At 45.5% G+C, this 18689-nt stretch overlaps 1 protein-coding gene across 1 annotated transcript in view; it reads left to right on the top strand.

The window, feature by feature from the left end:
• LOC136641003 (caM kinase-like vesicle-associated protein) overlaps window positions 1-18689 on the top strand; it is a 36731-nt gene that overhangs the window by 12079 nt on the left and 5963 nt on the right. Inside the window, exons 2-9 of the mRNA XM_066616522.1 lie at window positions 9054-9149; window positions 10141-10272; window positions 12335-12409; window positions 15044-15182; window positions 15369-15489; window positions 15874-15949; window positions 16599-16735; window positions 18323-18401. Coding sequence (XP_066472619.1) covers window positions 9055-9149; window positions 10141-10272; window positions 12335-12409; window positions 15044-15182; window positions 15369-15489; window positions 15874-15949; window positions 16599-16735; window positions 18323-18401 — 854 coding nt within the window. The 5' untranslated portion in view covers window position 9054. The remainder of the gene's footprint in view (window positions 1-9053; window positions 9150-10140; window positions 10273-12334; window positions 12410-15043; window positions 15183-15368; window positions 15490-15873; window positions 15950-16598; window positions 16736-18322; window positions 18402-18689) is intronic.

Here is an 18689-nt window from a genome sequence, read left to right as displayed (position 1 = left end):
ATCATCAAATCAACATGCTCAATTAAAACAGGATGTTTTCAGTGCAGCCACTGTAGTTTATTCTGAACCACTGGTAACATATTGTTATGTTATAGCATATTTTTAACCAAAAGAACAAACATCCTCTTGGCACTTATATCTTGATGTACTAAATTTTGATTTTTCAGCACCAGATGCATAGACTGGGAGGGAGCACTGCACAAATGGGGGCTGTGCCAGGACACTACCAAGCAGGTCCATTCATTCTCCAGTTGCCACCTGTCCTGTCTCAACTGGTGGAGCAGCTGGAGATGTGCCTCAGCAGTGCACATGCTCTTCAACTATAACAAGAGTAAATACAGCATTTGCAGGCAGAGCACAACCATGGAGGAGGAACTCAGGTCCTGACCTGTGGTTACAAGGCTAGTCCTACCATCAAGCAGGGTAAAGCCAGCTGCTTCAGATAGCAGAATGTGAGCCACTTCTCGGAGTGGCATAGCAGCCCATCCCACACACACACAGCTGGATGGGTTGCAGAGAAGGATGGTGGAATAGCACCATTCCGCATTTCATCTTCTCAATTCAATAGGGCAGGAGGTCTGGCACAGTTGGTAGAGCTGCCGCCTTGTATGCCTGAAGATCTGAGGCTGCCAGTTCGAAACAACCGGAAGTACCCGAGAACTGGTGACACGCTGATATACTGATGAGCTGACCCTCGGTGGCAGAGAGGAGTTGCCATCAAGTGGAACGTGGGAGGCGAAGGGCCAGAGAGAGACCAGACCGGGAAGGAATCCAGCTGGAACAAGGAGTTCTATGAAAGACCAGAACTATTCAATTGTAAAAATCCCTACAGGGGTTTAGAACAGCCTGCCTATGTAAACCGCCTTGGATTAAAGTCTGAGGAGAAATCTGATGATCAAAGAAAGGTGGTATATAAATACCTGTATAAATAAATAAATAGAGCAACCTTTTCAACCAATGTGCCATGGCACACTGGTGTGCCACGAATGGTCCCCAGTTGTGCCGTGGGAATTTGAGAGAGGGTCATTTAGCAATAGGACCATTGGGGTGTGTGAGCCCCCATTGACAACACAGTGTGCCTTGTCAATTGTCAAGAAGCTGATGGTGTGCCTTGACCATTTTAGTGCCTTGCCAGTGTGCCGCAAGATGAAAAAGGCTGAAAATCACTGCAATAGAGAAAGAAAGGGGTTGAGATTTTAATGGAAAAAGGAATTGGGATGTGTGCAATTTTTTTAAATAGAAAACAAGAGGAAGGGTCAGGAAGGGGGGTGTCATTTAGTGCTCTGTTTCAGGCAGCAAAATATCATGTGCTGCCACTGCCTTGGTATGAGAATTGGGCTGGAACAAATATGACCCTGATTTCACCTGTGAACTATTGGAGGGTTTGTGATCCACCCTAAATTTAGCTGTAACTGAGGCTGCACTCTGAAGAGCACATCTATAAGGCTGCACTAAGGAGCGGGTCCTGTTGAATTCAGAGGGGTTCACTTTAGATTGTAGTGTAAATCGATGGAGCAAATTGGTTGCACCTGACTTAAGTCCCAGTGCTTTCAATGGAACACACAGAGGATTCCTATCCATGTTTGCTCAAAAGTGTATCCCACTGATTTCAATGGGACATATTCTGTCTTGAGTGCATATAAGTGCAGTATTAGCCACAACTCATGTTAGCTGGATTGGGATCAATGGCTGCAATTCAAAGCATATTTACTGGACAGCAAATCCCACTGATATCAGTGAGACTTACCTTTAAGTAAGCATCAGCCTGTAATAGCACAATCTTACGTGTGAATTCAATGGGACTTACTCCCTGGTAAGTGTGCATAGGACTGCAGCCTAAGGCTACCAGAAAGAGCCTGAATAGTCTGGCTCCTGAACAAGATCCTCTTCCTCCCCACTATCCCTGGCCTTTTAAAATGTTTTTTAAGTTGATTATTGTATGTGCTTTCCTCTTCTATTAATTATTTCAACATGCTGATTGTGGAAAAAGTTTATACATTGTTCTTTTTGCATATTGTTACTGGTTTATCAATATACCTTGCTTTAATCCTGTTGAATTTGCAGCTCTTTCATTACAGCACCGCAGATACTCAAATATAAGTATATTGAGCTCACAGATAAGGACAGGTTTTGAGAAAAAATCATGGAATTTTCTATGACCCTTGGATAAGTTGGGGGTTAAATTGGGGGGGGGGGGTGTCTGACTATAATTTTGTCTGATTTTTCCTGTGGCCAGATGCTGAAAAGTAACTTACCAGTAATTGTTACCTAAGAACTGTACAGTCTTTAATTTATTAAAAATGTAGTAAAAGATCATAAGATACATTTTTATTCTTTAACTTTTAAAATTCTGGTCTTCATAACCTTTTTGTAAACACTATCATAGTAAGTGCACTGTAAACAATATACCAGCAGAACCATTAATCAAATTCTTCTTTAAGGTGCCTGGTATGTTAAGCCAGAGGCTCAGCATATAACATACAGCTTAGAGCAGGGGTGTCAAACTCATTTCATCCTGGGGGCCACACTGGATTCATGGCACCTGCTGAGGGCTGGTATTGCACATCATATTTGTATAACAGACACTGACTGTAGAGCAGGTAATCACTATTCACAACCATTGTATGTTATTAGCTATATCCACCTACCCCTATAGTGCTGTTACTCACAACTGAACAATTTTGAAACAGAAGAAATAAATAAAAAAGCATCACTGTTGTACCATGATGTGATTGCTGTTTATTTATGTTGCTACAAGTGACTGCAACCTTCAAAACAGCATTCAAACTGAGCTGAGAACAATACTTTGACTTGTTTGTATGAATACAGAAAACAGCAGTTAATAAGAGTAAGGGCACAATCAGGTCTACTCAGAAGTAAGTCTTAATTTGTTCAATGGGGTTTACTCTCAGGAAAGTGTGGTTAGAAGAAACTTGTTTTGCAGAAATTGGGGCAGACACATGCAGATGGCTAAGAAAGTTATTTTGCAGAAAAAAAAAGCAGGGGAAAAACAGCAGGTAGCTGCTGGCAGATTCACCTTTCTTGAAGTAGCAGAGAGTGCTTGGAGGCAACCCAAACATCTGAAGCACAAGGTGTGCTGGCTGGTGGGCGCAGGAACTCCAAGGGGGGTGAGGCAGGAACACTTGCTGGTGGCTGCAAAGCCCCAAGAGGAGCGAGGCAGGAGCGCTGGTGCAGGGCGAAGCCCCAGGGAGGAGCACCTGATGGTGGCTGCAAAGCCCCAGGGAGGAGCACTGGTGGGGGGGCGAAGCCCCAAGAGGAGTGAGGCAGGAGTGCTGATCTGCACACCCTCACACCTCAGCTGCAGCGTGGGAAAGCCGACCTTGCACTTGCACAAGGCCTTTTATAGGCCTTGAGCTCATGGGAGACCAGAAAGTCTCACGTGAGCTCAAAGCCTATAAAAAGCCTTGAGCAAACGCGAGGCTGGTATTCCTTCGCTGCTGCTGGAAGCAGCAGCTAAGGAGAGGGATGACGTTAAGGTCCTCCAAGGCCTCAGAACGTCATGCTGTGCACAGCATCTGCGGCCCTCAGAATCCTCCTCCTGACGCGGCAAAGCGACTCCTGATGCGTCGCAGTAGGAGCAAGCGGGGGTGGGGTGGCCCTAGAACTACCCCAGGAGCATGCGGGCTGCCCATAAAGTCTCCGCGGGCCTTATCCAGCCCACGGACCTTACATCTGACACCCCTGGCTTAGAGTGTGCAATTCAATTCACAGTGGAGAGACAAGCAACATGGAATGAGCGTGAGCAAGCGCATCTACACATAGTTGCAACCTGATTTACTCAGAAGTAGACCCCTTGCTTTCCATTGGTAGTGTTCTTAAGTAATGGTGCACTGAATTGTAGCCTGGGACTTTGTTTCAGATGGAAATGAGGATCACATCTTGGTGTTTTCAAAACCAGACCTCTGCCAAACATTTGCAAAATGGAAGGAGGGTGCAGAAGGGTTGGTTGTGATCCTGCCAAAGAGAACAAGGCTTGCTTGATTTAAATGGAATTGTTGAGCCCTGGCTTACTTTTTTCTCAGGAGGAGTGAAAAGGTTAACTTTGGCTGCAGCTTGCCCTGGAGCCCGTAGCCATGGAGATTGTTTGCCCTGTAATTATCTCTGCATTTTCCTCTTGCACTCCCCTGGGCTTCTCTTGGTTGCTGCAACCTGCCTGAACAGCCCTGACCCCTGAGTGACCCGTAGATAAGGCGAGGACATGATTTACACTTGATTTATGGGCAGAACTTTCTCACCTTATAGGCGAGTATCTACGGTATATATAAACTGTGAGCCTCTTAAAATATGCACAGTTGAAAGAACTTTCAACAGTGTCCAGCCTGCCCAACCCCCACCTCCAACCTTAGGCTCTTTGGAAAAGTTTTCCTGGTCAAACTGATCATTCTGCTCCTTCAGCACAGCAAGACTCTTTGTCACTTGTTAGGGATCTTGCAGCCACGCTGGCCATTTAAACCAGTGTGACAAGAAGTTTAACCACTCCCTACATCAGACTTTTTTTGCATCCCTGGCTCATGTTTCCTCAGCCTCCTCTCACTCATGCACACCCTTCCCATCAACACACATATATGTGACTGCATACTGTCCCCAATCATTTTCCGCAATGTTTCTCCTTGATTGGCTCCTTTCCTCAAACCTCTGCGAATTCTGCCCCATTTCCTTTAGGCTTTTGCCACTCAGCATTCCATCAGATTTTTAATTCTCTTCCCCCGTCCTACTCTGTTGTGCTTTCTTCAGGCACCCTTCTCTTTTCCCTTTAGCAAATTAGCTTCCCACCCCTAAGCCACCTTGTCTACTCAGCATTCTTCTTGTTTTCTGCCCTACAGCCTTTCCTGTCCACAGGCCCTCTTTCTCATAAAGCCTTCTCTTCCTCAACTCCTTGTCCTCAGGCCTCTGTTTCTTCTGTTTATCCTTCCCACCGGTTTCTTTTTCAACCTTCTTTCAGTCATTCTGGCTTTAGACTTCCTGTCCCTTAGTTTACTTATGTTCTGCACCCTCTTGTTATTCAGTTTCCCAACCCTCCGCTCCGTGCCTCTCCATGCACACAGCTTCTTCTGTTGCTAGCCTACATTGATTTTTTCCCCCCTAGCTAAGTAGACCTTTCACTTCCCAACCAGAAACTGCAGTGTTTGTGAATATTCCTTTGTGGACTGCCCTCACCTCTCCAGACAGAATAATTATGAACATTCCGCCACCCTGCAGCTATTCAGCCAATGGATGCATTTACATGTAGACAGGCAATGGGATGTCTCTAACTCTAACTTACATAATAAATATTGGATGAGGACTAATTTTTAGATTTTAATCATTTCAAGTGTCTCTTTTGCTAACACTCTCTAGAACAGAAAGGCACCAAACTCCATAATTATTTTCTCTCAGAACTGTCAGTCTACTGTAAACAAATACTGTACAATAAAAACTCCAAGGTTGCAAAAATCCAGGCCACTGACACCTACATGATTAGGCCTAGAGATTTCATAGCAGGGTTGCTGCTGAGATCAAGAAGCAAGTTTCTCCTCTTATCTGATTCTTCCTAAGTTTTGCAAATATTTTTTGCGCCCATGAATATAAATCTATGTCACTTCTTACAAGATGTCTTGCAAAGCAGTTGTCAGAAGAACAGATTCACTGCAAACAAAGAAGGAACATCAGGTCAAAAAACCAAACTGAACCATGAGTTGGTTTGCTTGTTGGACATTCAAGTGCTCAGTGTCCATCTGTGGAAAGTTTTCTGCTTAGATAAGATGCAGCTGCTGCCTCGCTAAGGCATACTTAAATTATGGAGCCTGGAAACAGAATTCTGTGAATGTATTCTTGATATTCTCACCCAGAGGTGGCAGCATGACAGCAGCCCCCACTACATTACTTCAAGCAAGAAAGAAAGAGACACATCATGTCTGTGTGTCGATAGGAAGCAGCATCTGTCACAGATGACTTTTCTTGTTGATGTAGATGCAGACACTCTCTCTGGGCCCAGATATTTGGAAACAGAGTGTGCCCCCTGCTGGTTTCTGCTGCTTTTGGATGAAAGTGCACTCTGGAGAGTCACCTATGCACAGGTTCCTCTGTCCTAATATTTTCACAGGACATAAAATTCTGCTTTTCAAGGTCACAGTGGCATGGCTGGGCTTCTAAGGGACCCAAGGACTGAGCAGAGCAATAGAGAGAGGACTGCCCTGGGATAGAGTCTTTATCACCAGCTAGTCCCAAGTCTATCTGTAGTTCCTTTGGCCATTTCCCCCCTCTCTGGAGGGAAGAACCAGGACCAGGACTCTCAACTGCCAGGGACCAGAAGAGAGTGCCACACGCACCTCCTTCTAATGCATTCTGTTTTAGCGTGCCTTTTTGTTGATTCAAATTGTAAACCACTTTGGGAGTCAGTCCTAGCTGAACAGTGAGGCGTGAACAACAGAATGAATAAACAGTGGCTGTGTCTGAGGGAGAGGAAGATAGCAATTCCCACTGCTGTTTGGCACCTCCCCACCCACAACAGTTCTCCTCAGCAGCCCGTCCACCTGATCATTATAATGTTCTTTATGCAATTTGATGTAACTTTAGCAGTTGGTACCAGAAACTGCTTGTTTTCCCCTTTCCTGTCCATTCTTTTTTTTTTTTCTTTCATATCACACCTATTAGATTTGTAAACCTGTGGACAGGGCCTGTGTCAATCTCTTTGTACAGCTCCTTAAAATACAGTGCCCTCTACAGAATTTTATTATTAATAAAGTCATCATCATCATCATCATCATGACTAAGTCATGGATGGAACGCTCAGCTGGTAGGTGGAAGCTGCAACAGGTTTGGGCTTTTGATCAGAGGGCAACAACACACACACACACACCTGCCAGAGGCAGTCTAAATGGCCAGAGGCAGAAAATCAATCTGAGATGGTGGGCAAGAAGCAGGTTTGGGAGGTTAGTGCTTCTTGTGTAACACCCCTCCCCCCACCAAGTGTGTAAATCAACAGGCATTAAAAAAGGTCTCCAGTACCCCCTTATTACAAGAAAATCAACCTGCAGGTTATCATGCCCTGCCCAAGAAAGCGAGGAACATGAAACAATATGCTTACTGACAGGTTTATCTTTGAGCAAGCATTACTGGGGGGGGGGGGGAATGTAGCAATGTGGTTTTTCGACTTCGGACCATGGAGAGTTGGTTTTAAGCACTTACTTGGCCATGACGTTCGCCATGTGATCTTGGCCCACTTGCTGTCCATCAGCCTAACCTGACTCACAAGATTGTTGTAAGGATGAGGAGGAATTAATCACTCACTGCTCTCAGCTGTCTGAAGGAGGGATGGGATAAAAATAAACATGTGGCACACTGCTTTCCCTTCAGACCTCACCTTTTCCATGAAGTCTTTGGCTTCACCTCTCAGGTCACACCCAAACGAAAGAAAGCCTTTGTATGTGTGACTCCATTTGCTCACATTTTTCCTGGGCTACCCTAGTTGTTCTCATTCCACTGTTTCTTCCCTTACTGTTAAAATTAGACTATATGTTTTTGGGCCTAGAGTCTTTTTTATTTTCACTGTGTTATTCTATAAAGTGTCATGTACATTGATGGTGGTATGTGAAGGTAGTACTAAGATACTAAACTGTCATGTTAGAATTCAAGACACACAAACAGAGCTGTGAATTGCACCTCCTAAATAAGCCTGATTCACGCATGCATCCTTGAATACACATAGCTACTTGTAACCTAATCATGTAGGCCCATTGTAAGTAGTCTGCCAGGGAGGCTTGTTGTCTGAATTGTGCCAATATTGCAGTATTGTTGGCTGATAGTCTCCAGCACCAGTTAGCAAATTCATCCCGCATTAGTACTGTACACAATTTTGTTTTAATTCTGCCCGTCTTTTCCCAGTCCCCAGCTCAGAGGTGCATATTAGGTTCTGGTATCACCCACTTTATCATCACAACAGCCCTGTGAGGAAGGTTAGACTGAGAGATGGCAAGTATTAACTTTACGCAGTAGACTGCATGGTAGAGTGGGGATTTGAAGCCAGGACCTTCCTGGCCTAGTCCAGTGCTTTAACCATTATACCATGCTGGCTCTCAATACGAGTATTAAGAAGCCCCGATTCCTTGGGACAAGTTAGTCATTACTAATATCATTAACTGCAATAAAAGATACGTGCAATTTGTTTTCCTAGACTAAGCTCCTTGCTGAGGTTGGGAAGGGACAGGGAGGTACCTGGGAAATCAGTGCTACCAGTGGGTATGTTGTTTGCGCCAAGCCTTTGATACACTTTCCTTATTGGGGATGGAACTTGGGTTCCATGGTTCTCTCTTTAGCTCTAGGAGAAGAGTGGGACTGAGCAGATCAGAGCAGAATATGTTGGGAGGGAGAGGGAAGAGACAGGACTCTAGGGGTTTGGGCCCTGCCCTGAGAGGAGATTACTGGCTCTTCCACTCCAGCAGCTCTCTGCCTCTGGAGTGTGAAGGCCACGCTAACGAGGCATGAAGGGAATTTTGACAGGAGAAAGGGTCATGAATTCAGAAGGCATTTCTCTATATGACAGCCCCAGTCTCTCCCTTCTGAAGGGCAAAAGCTCTTGTTAGGACTCAGTTTAGTAGGGCTCAGCAGGACATTCTGTGATGCAAAAAGTGAGAATCCAGGCTCTTGTTGCAATGATGTTGCAATTGACACTCTTCTGTCAATGGCAGGCCCCATGGAATTGGAAAAGGAGGGGAACATGGAACCTAGTAGCAGAAGAGAGACTTAAAAGTGTTGTGCAAATTAAAAAATAATCCAAATTATTATACATAAGAAACTCAAGTCCTTGATGCAAAACAAAGTCTGTTAATGGCTATAGTTTGTGCTTGGGACTAGATATTTAGGTACTGTGCACGAATCTGCACAAGCCATGAGAACTAGACACTTGCTTTAAAAACAAATCCTCCAAAACAAGCAAGCTGAGATTTTCCAAGAGATACCAAGCCCATGCAACGTTGTTAAAGGTGAATGCTAGAAGGTGAACTCTCAGGAAGGTTACAGTTGGAATCATTGCAGCAACTTTTCCTTTCTCCCAGGATGCCGTTTGGCTGCATAGGACTGCGGGATGAAAAGAACTACAATAGCCTGTCTGACATCACTGACAAGTATGAGATTGGGCAGCTGCTACGGGCGTAAGTAGACAACAATCTCCAAATCACAGTCCCAGCTCCTGGGACCACCTCTGGCAAGCAATGCAGGTGCAAACCTCCAAGGAACATGACAACTTGAGAAGTGCATCATTATGGAAGAGTCTTGCCTTCTTCTCTAGTCCATTGGAGTGCCTGAACATAGCACCTCAACAACATTGCCTCTCTCTCACACACACACACTCCATTTTTTGGCATAGTTGTATTATCCTTCCTAGTCTCTTGCACTACCTGCACAGCCATGCAAGCATCCCAAGACTCCTCTCGACCACCTACAGAAAACAGCACTTTCTTCCCCAGGTTGACCCTTGACAGAGAGCTCTGCTTCCTCTCCCACTGTGGCTCCACCTCCTTTTTCTTATCTTGCACTGTCATTGCTCTGTCCTCATTCATTCTCAACACTTGGGCTGCAATGCTCAGTGAACATGTCCTAGTTGCTGCTGGGGTTGTAATTCACATTTCGGCCTATGTCTGGTCAGCCACCTTACCCCAAGCAGCAGGTGGAAGAAAGAGTGTTGGAAGTAGCAAATTGGCCAACCAGGCAGGGACTTCCCTACTACTGACTGTTGAGGGGGCAGCTGCAACCTATCCCCTTTATGAAAGCACATACAACACATGACCCAACTGGCCATTGGGTAGCATGACCAGCCTATTTGGCATTCCTATTTTTCAAGCTTTTCCCAATGCCTTGTTTGACATTCCTTGAGCACAAATTCAAAGCATGGAGGAGAGACCTATTAGTGGCTTCTAGCCACAATAGTTATGGAACCTCTGACTTCTGAGACAGATTATTCTGATTTACTGGACACTTGGGACAAACACAAGGGGAGGCATCCTGCGTGCTCGTGTGTTCCCCCAAAGCAACTGACTGGCCACTGTAGAAAACAAAATGCTGAACTAGTGGACCTTTGGTCTAATCCAGCAGGGCAGTTCTTAAATCAATGCCTGGCTTCTTTTTGTCCTTCCTGTCTCACAGGAAGGAGTTCTGTGAGATCTGTGTGGCCCGTGAACGCCAGACAGACAGACTGTACATCTGCAAGAAGTTCCTCAAGAAAGATGGGCGCAAAGTACGACGGGCAGCCAAGAACGAAATCCTCATCCTGAAGATGTAGGTGCTCTCCTGTATATGTGTACACGTGTATGCGCATGAGCCAGTGAGCATATGGAGCATGCTTCACACCCATTGGTACCCATTCACCTCTCCCATCTGCACTAACATTTGTGTGTCTCTCTGTTGTGTTGAGGAACCAAGCAGTGCTTCTGCCAGTAATGACACTCCTTGTAGCTTCTTTTCAGCAGCCGCCAAGCTGAGAAGACATATAAGGAGCTCATGGTAACCGAGCCATAGTTAAACTCACAGCAGAATGTTCATTTAAAGCAGCAGAAGCATGAGAAGGGGCTGGAGAGCTCCAGAACAGTAACAGAAGCAACTGGAAAATGAATAGAAAATGAAAACATTCCAAGAGGGAGACAAATGTGTCAAGATAATAAGAAAGCTACCTTTTGTTCTGGCAACACTTCTGCAACTGTGTGTGAGGTGGAAATTTCACAGATCACATTTTCCTTCCCTTCGTCTTCATGCCAGGAAAATCCTCACATGTTGAAAGTTGCATTTGTGTGTGAAAAGATGGCTATGCTATCAATCAAAGAGCATGCAAAGATACAGCTCTTGGATGTAGCTCAGTGTCAGGGATTTGCTTTGCATTCAGAAGGTCCTGGTTTCAGTTCCCAGCATCTCTAGGTAGGGCATGGAAAGACCTCTGTTTGAAGAGATACTGACTCAGTGTTAGTAGTACTTAGCTTATCAGTACTTAGGACCAATGGTCTGGCTCAGTAGGCCACTTTCACACCTGGCTGAAACACATCCAGATGACAAGTGCTGGCTTACTGGACCTATGTTGCTGACCAAAGGCCTGTTCTCACATACCAGCAACATGGGAGTTGTTAACAGCATCTCTCTAGAAACTGCAATATCAGCTCCTCCTGCCTGGTCTGAGGCTCCTGGCATTATCTGGTGGCAGGGAAGGGTTTAAACAGGTTCCAAGATCTGGATTGACATGGCCAGGAAGGGCTCTCTGCCAGTCAGAATTTCCAGTAGGGAGCCAATCAAGGCCTGGGATATATTTGCAACAGCAGAAAAGGATGGGAAGATTTTCCAACTTGTTGGACTGAGGGCAGAACAACACATCACATGTCACTGTATGATACTTGTGGGTTTGCTTGATCGGCTTTTTAAATACACAGTGCAGCTGTGGCATCTGCAATTTTAACTGAACAATTGGTGTTGGGGGACTGGGACTGCTTTCACTGGCACTATTTTTTCCAATTAAAATCTCCCCCAAGCTGCTTTGCAGAAAATATATACTGTGTTTGTACCCACCTGATGATGCATTTAGGTGTGTGATGGGAGTAAGACCTCAAAGACAGCGGTCTCCCTCCCTTGTGAATCAGGCCCTCCATAGAGCCCCATCAGGGCCCAGCAATTCTAACGGTTGAATTTTGCTCTTCAATAATACTGTAGAATTTGTACCTTTTGAAGAGTGACAATTGATTCTTAGATGAGTCTAAAATAGCAAGGATATTAATTGCCAAATAATTGGAAAACTCCTAATATCTTGGTTGTCTCTGTGCGGTCACTTGTATAAACCATGGAAAGTTCTGATTATATGGCAAAACTCACCTTTCCATCACATTGGTATTTGCAAGGATTCAAGAAAGAATTATTCTTTTTCCTTTAAATTTCTGAGTCCTGCTGCTGTGAAAGGCCCAGCAGCAGGGCAAGTAAAACAAAGGCAGCAAGCCATCTGAGTCCCCATTCCAAATCACAGCTGGCACCCTGCTTACAATCAAAGCCATGTTCCTCATTCCCTAATCTAAAGTCCCACATCAAAAGAGCCATTTTTAGCCTCTTTAAACATTTAAAGGGCAAGCATGAATGATTGATAAGGGCTTTGGGGCAGGCTGGGATTTTTGCTGACTGTGGTCTTTGCAGAAACAGCCCCAAGGTGCAGACAACAGAGAAAAAACTCAGCAGGGGGGAAGGAGGTGGGTGTCAAAGACTGTGCAGGTGGGGAGGGGAGAAGGTATGTGACTGCTGGAGTGAATGACAAGAGGGGGAGATGCTAGCTTGGGGAAGAGGAAGCTAATGCATCTCTGTGCTCTGCTTCCAGGGTGAGTCACCCCAACATCTTGCAACTGATTGACACATTTGAGACAAAGAAGGAATTCTACATCATCCAAGAACTGTAAGTTTTGCTAGAAGCTGGTAACTTGTCAGGCTCAAATGGAACAAAAAAATGGTAAAGGGTGGTGAGAGGTAGTCCAGCTAGTGGTCTTTTGTGAAATTGACATCAAAGAGGATGTTATCTATGTGATAATGGTAAAGTAATTTTTTAAAAAGTAAATAATTTTACTATTATGAGATTTTTGCATAGTAAGGTAGGTGTTACTGACTGGTTTATTTTATCCAGACATCCTTCCCAAGGACTTGAGATGCCTGGTTTCTATCCTGTAAATACCCTCACAAAATGTAAGCTGTTCCCAGTAACACTGCTTTTTGCAGTTGATTGATGGTAATTTCTATGGCCCCTATGCTGTTCAGGTGCTCTTCAAGGTGTTTTGGAATAGCACCAATCACCACTGGGATCACTTTGGTCTTCTTCTGCCACAGCCTCTCAATATCTATTTGTAAATCTTTGTATTTTGTTGCTATTTTTAATTTAGAGATTACAGTAACAAAAAAATGAAACTAGGTGTTTGAGATGGGAGTGCCCCAGCAAGAGGCCTCAGACTTGCTCAGAGAGAAGGGTTTAAGGCACCCTGGTGTGGTTTGTTTGCCCTGGGTCTTGGGCAGGAACTTCTGTCTGTTGTTATGGGCCTCCTGCCTCTTATGGAGCTTCCTGCTTCCTCTTGCCCCTCCCCTTCCTGCCTGAGGGGTTGATAAAGGGCAGTTGCTGGGCCTTAGGCCTTCCTGGCCCCACCCTTGGTGTCTGTTGAGCCAGTATGGGGCCTGGTTGCTGGTCTGGGATCCCTGCCCTGGTAAGTTGGGGTCCCCCTGGAGAGGGGGAACCCTGACAGGAATAAAGTATATTAAATTTTTTTCTCCTCTCCATTTGAAGATAAATTTTAACAAAATGTAAATGGATCCAAAGCAGCACAACAAAAGCTGGCTATTGCCAAACAAAGATCACCAAGAAAGACTTAAAAAACAAAAAATCACAAGAAACTTGAATTGCTCTACATGCACACAATATTCGTTGCTTACTGTTGGGTTATTTTTAGTTTTGAAATGCCAGGTTATTTTGCACAAGATCAAATCCCATTGTTTCACCAATCCTTCTCTGGGTTTGGGAGAATGCCTACCTTCCAAGACTTGGCTAAAATAATCCTAGCTGCTATAATCATATGGCATAACAAAGGCTCTTTGAACTAGGGCAGTGGTATTCAAACTGGGGCATCACAACACCCCAACCTGAGGGCCCTGGCCTCTTTCCCCTTAAGGGGTGGGGGCAGGGGGAAGGTAGCAACGCGATCCCCAGGATCGTGTTGCTAAGGGGGGCTGCAGGGACTGGGATACACTCACCAGTCCCTGCAGCAGCCTTCCTGGGGTGCTGGGAGCCCTGCGTGAGCATCTGCAGGGCTCCCCAAGCTTCCAAAGGTGAAAGTGGAGTGATTGCACTCCACCTTTGCAAAACCGGAAGTGGAGCGTGATTGCTCCACTTTCACTTTTAGAAGCCTGGGGAGCTCTGCAGTCACTCATGCAGGGCTCCTTGCACCGCCTAGGAGGCTGTTGCAGGGACTGGTGAGTGCATCCCAGTCCCTGCAGTCCCCTGAATGACATCCCACTGCCTTCTCCCCCCCCCCCCCCGCTTCCTCCCTCCCCTCCCCTGCAAGGTGATTGCATGATTGTTCCACTCTCACCTTTGGAAGCTTGGGGAGCCCTGCAGATGCTCATGCAGGGCTTCCCGCACTCCAGGAAGGCTGCTGCCCTTTTTTGCCTCTTACACCAACAAACCATGCCGATTATACAGGCCAGCGCACATTTTGCTTCCTTAAACATTACACCAATTCCTGGGTATATTTGGGGTGCCGATTCAAAAAATGGCATCCGTTTTGCTCTGTCACATCTAATTTTGGAGACACAGCATAGCCTCTTTAGTGAATGGTTCAAGCAGCTTCCTCATGAGGAAGCCTACACCATGGCTTCCTCTTGAGGAAGCTGCTTGAACCATTCACTGAGGCTATACTATATCTCCAAAACTAGATGTGATAGGGCAAAACGGGTGCAATTTTTGGACTCGGCACCCCAAATTCATATCAAACCACCATAAAGTTTGGGAAAACTTTTCTGACCCTCAATTTTGTAGGCCTGTGTTTTTTAATGTTGCAGTTGTTCTAGCTTATCCTGTCCCAAGCCCAAATATTTCAACTACTCTGCCCTGCAGATTTATCTTTGTCAGACACGTCCAACAGGCTTCCCTGCCTCAAAACACAGCCAATTCTATAACTGAGTGCATCGCAGTCCCTGCGGCCCCCTGCTTCATGGTTGCCAGGCATAAGGCTCTATGATCCATCAATATACAAATCCCTTTCTTGTTATTGGATATAAGTTCTGCAAAACGAAAGAGATTGGATGCAAAAATGGAAGAAGTTCCTGCAATACGCAGATTTGTATCATTCTGGGTGCAGAATTGGTGTTTCCCTAGAGATATATTTGGAATTTTTGGAGGGACAGTGAATGAAACAGGCGGATTATAATCTGGCTACCATCCGTGTTATGCCCCTGACTTCTTCAGCACCCCCAGCCCAGACTCTCCAAATACAGGAATGCTGTTCCAATTAGTTCTACCTCTCAGACTGATTTTGTGCATACCCTGCAGGGCCACTGGTGGGGATGTGTTTGATTGGATCCTAGATCAAGGCTACTACACAGAAAAAGACGCCAGTAACGTCATCCGGCAGGTGTTGGAGGCATTAGCCTATTTACATACCCTGCATATTGTCCATCGCAACCTCAAGGTAAGGAAAGAAATCCTAGGACTAGAACGCACAGGGGAACCATTCCCATCTAGTGGTGCTAGATGGGATAGCATCAGCAATGAACAAGAAGGGCCAAAATTTACCCTAGCCATACATCATGCAGGCAAGGTAGAGGTGGTGGCTAACTGGTCTTTCTTTCTTCCCCTGTGTCTCTGCTGCTTCCAGCTGGAGAACCTCATGTACTACAACCAGAACAACCGCTCCAAGGTGGTGCTGCGGGATTTTTATCTCTCACGCTTTGAGAATGGTGCCATCACAGAGCCATGTGGGACCCCTGAATACCTGGGTATATATATACCTTAATTTTTCCCAGAGCTGGGATAAAGTTCAGGAGTACTTCTCCCTCCATAACTGGATTTCAGGCCACATTCATAGGAACTAAAAGCCTTGTAAGGTTATGAATCCTCTCCCTGACAGAGGCTCTATTTCTTTAGGAGTTGTGTGTGTGTGTGTGAGAGAGAGAGACAGGCAGAAATTTAACAGGTGCAGCTCTTCTATAGGCAAGGAAATGCCAAGCACCTGTTGATTCTGCTTCTCTTGTAACTGTAGGGCCTTTGTCAGGAAGAAACCAACCTACCTGAGGCAACCCTAAAGCCTTCCTCCCAGCTCCACTGACTATTTTGCACACAGTGTTCTATAACTTTCTCTGATGCACATCTGTCCCCTGCAGCTCCAGAGGTGGTTGCCCGACAGCGCTATGGACGTCCTGTTGATTGCTGGGCCGTGGGGGTTATCATGTTCATTCTGTGAGTTCCATCACTCTGTGTGTTTGTGTGGGAGAGAGAGACTGTAGGTGGGATGGAGAGAGAGAGCGCATAAAACATGCAATACTCTAAGCAGATCTGAAATGAGCAGAACAGGCGTGGTTAGCTGTTGGCATTGAACCACATTTTACCCCCTCTCTCACCATCAATAAAATAACATACTTATCTCATTCTAGAGAAACAAATTGTTTGTTATATGTCCAGAAGAATTGCCTACTTCATGAGGAGACAACCTCACAGTGTATCCTCTTCAACAGTCACTAAAAGTATGTGGATAAAACTCTAGTGGCTGGAGCACCGTGTAGTGATCTCTGGCCCAAATCTTGCCTTTCTCATGCATTCACCAGACAGACCACTTTCTCTCATCATGCATAGACCTCATTAGCAGTGTGAAGAAAATGCTACAGGCCTACCTCACAGGTTTGTTGGCAGGGTTTCTGAGATAATCTGTGCAGTGCGCATTGTGATAGCTCTTCAGGGCTATATAAGTCTGGTATTACTATGTTCGCAAGTCTCATATGCAAGATCATGGTCCCTTATTTTTGAGGTACTGTTGCCTCAAAAGGACTGCTTGAGTCGGAGCCTTCTGCTACTCAGTAATGACTGTTTCACTATGTCTTTTGTCCAACAGCCTGTCTGGGAATCCCCCGTTTTATGATGACACCGATGACGAAAACAGTGATGGCCACAACCGCCGCATATTCCGCAAAATTCTGGCTGGGGACTATGACTTTGATTCCCCCTATTGGGATGACATCTCTCCTGCTGGTAAGAGAGAGTGCCAGCCTGAGTCCCTGTAGCCCCTCCTCCTTTCTTATTGGGGTAGTTCGTATGTTGATCCAGGGGTGAGAGCCCTTCCATAATGCTCAGATCCATATCTTTTTTTTTTTTATCCCTCTGCACTAGGAATCTAGGCTAGTCATGCAGCAGAATAAAGTGGTGGAATCCTGTGCTGATAGAGCAGACTGCACCACTTTGGACTGCAAGTGGGGAGATGCAATTTTTGCATGGCATGCTCTCCCACCACATAATGAAACTCCCCAAAACGAGCATATCCCAGCCTTTTTCTTGCTGTATCAGTTTTCTACTTGTACTGAGGAGTTATTTTTTTTATAACATTTAAGGCTGTGATCCTTCATCTATACTACAGCAATGCTTCTTAATCTTTTTGGGGTCTTGGACCCCTTTGAGAATCTGATGAAAGCCATGCACCTCCTATTCAGAAAAATGCACATAAAATCATATACATACACACACAAAAATTTAGAACCTAGTTCACGAACCCCCTGAAACCCATTCACAGACCTCCTGGAGGTCTATGGATCCCAGTTTAAGAACCCCTGATTTTAAGGGAGGGGTCATTGCTCAATGGTAGAATCACCTGCTTTGTGTGCTGAAGTGCCAAGGTTCAGTCCAAAGCATCTCCAAATAGGGCTGGGAAAGACCCTTGTTGGAAACCCTGGAGAGCTGCTGCCAGTCAGTGGCAACAACACTGCGCCAGGTGGATTAAAGTTCTGACTGGAAAGGAGGTGACTTTGTACATTTACCTGAAGTAGCACAGTCCTCTCTACTGCCCTTGTGTTCCAGGCATAGTTCTGGGCAGGGCCTAGGAGAGGGGGGTAAAGGGGGTAATTTGTACCCAGTCCCAGGGTCAGAAAGGGGGCCAGGAGCCAAAGGAGGGGGCCCGGAAAGTTCCTGGGATCTTACATTTTCCTATCTCACCCAAATTCACTGCCTGCGCATGATGCTGGGGGCACAACTGTGGGCATGCAGTGGCAACTACTGCTTCAAGTCATACACACCAGGCCCAGGAAAGCATCTATGACCCTCCTTAACACAGTGTCATATCTGAGAGGAATCTGGCCTGCTACAGTTGCTCTTTGGCTTATGAATTCAATAACCATGAAGGAGTGTATAGGAGCTCTGCGACACCACTGCTGGGCTACAGCTGAGGCATAAGTTCATTTTGGTGCACACAGCACACTGTCTATTCTAGTGTGAGCCCAAACAGAAAAATGCAAATTTTCTGCAGTGATTTTCTATATTTCAAATATTTTAAAGAGAGTGTGTTTAGTTTACCATATTACTATATTGAGCTGCCAATGTTTTGTGGTGGGGTAGACCTGGGCTCTGCATCAAGAAGCCTGGTAGACCTGGGCTCCAAAGACAATTCTGGCTGTCAACACCCTCCACCTGCCCTATTTTGCCCTCTGTTCTGCTTGACCCATTGCCCCCTCTCCCTTTGAGAAGGGACCCCAAAAGAAATTTTGTACCTCCTTCCTCTCAGAGGCCCTGGTTCTGGGCCTGAGTAGTTGTTTATTGTTCCTATGGCTCATCTTTTTTTCCCCCTTGTAGCCAAAAAGTTGGTGTCACAACTCATGGAAGTTGACCAGGACCAGCGAATCACAGCCCAGGAAGCATTGGGACATATCTGGTAAGGGGGAATTCTGGATAGGGTAAATGAAGGCCCTTCGTGGGTCCTGAAAACACCTAGGTATAGCTAAAGATTGTGTATTGGATCCTGCAAAACTAATTCAATAGTTGTGTATGAGACTAAGGGTGCAATCCTACCCAGGTCTACTCAGAAGTAAGTCCTATTTTGTTCAGTGGGGCTTACTCTTAGGAAAGTGTGGTTAGGATTGCAGCCAAAATTATGTAAATATTGGCAGGCTGTGCTAGAAAACATATGAACATGTGGCCATAGCCTGCCAGATTCTTTTGT

The sequence above is a fragment of the Tiliqua scincoides genome, chromosome 2, assembly GCF_035046505.1.
Source record: "Tiliqua scincoides isolate rTilSci1 chromosome 2, rTilSci1.hap2, whole genome shotgun sequence".
Classification (NCBI taxonomy): domain Eukaryota; kingdom Metazoa; phylum Chordata; class Lepidosauria; order Squamata; family Scincidae; genus Tiliqua; species Tiliqua scincoides.
This window is presented reverse-complemented; position numbering and strand designations above follow the sequence as displayed.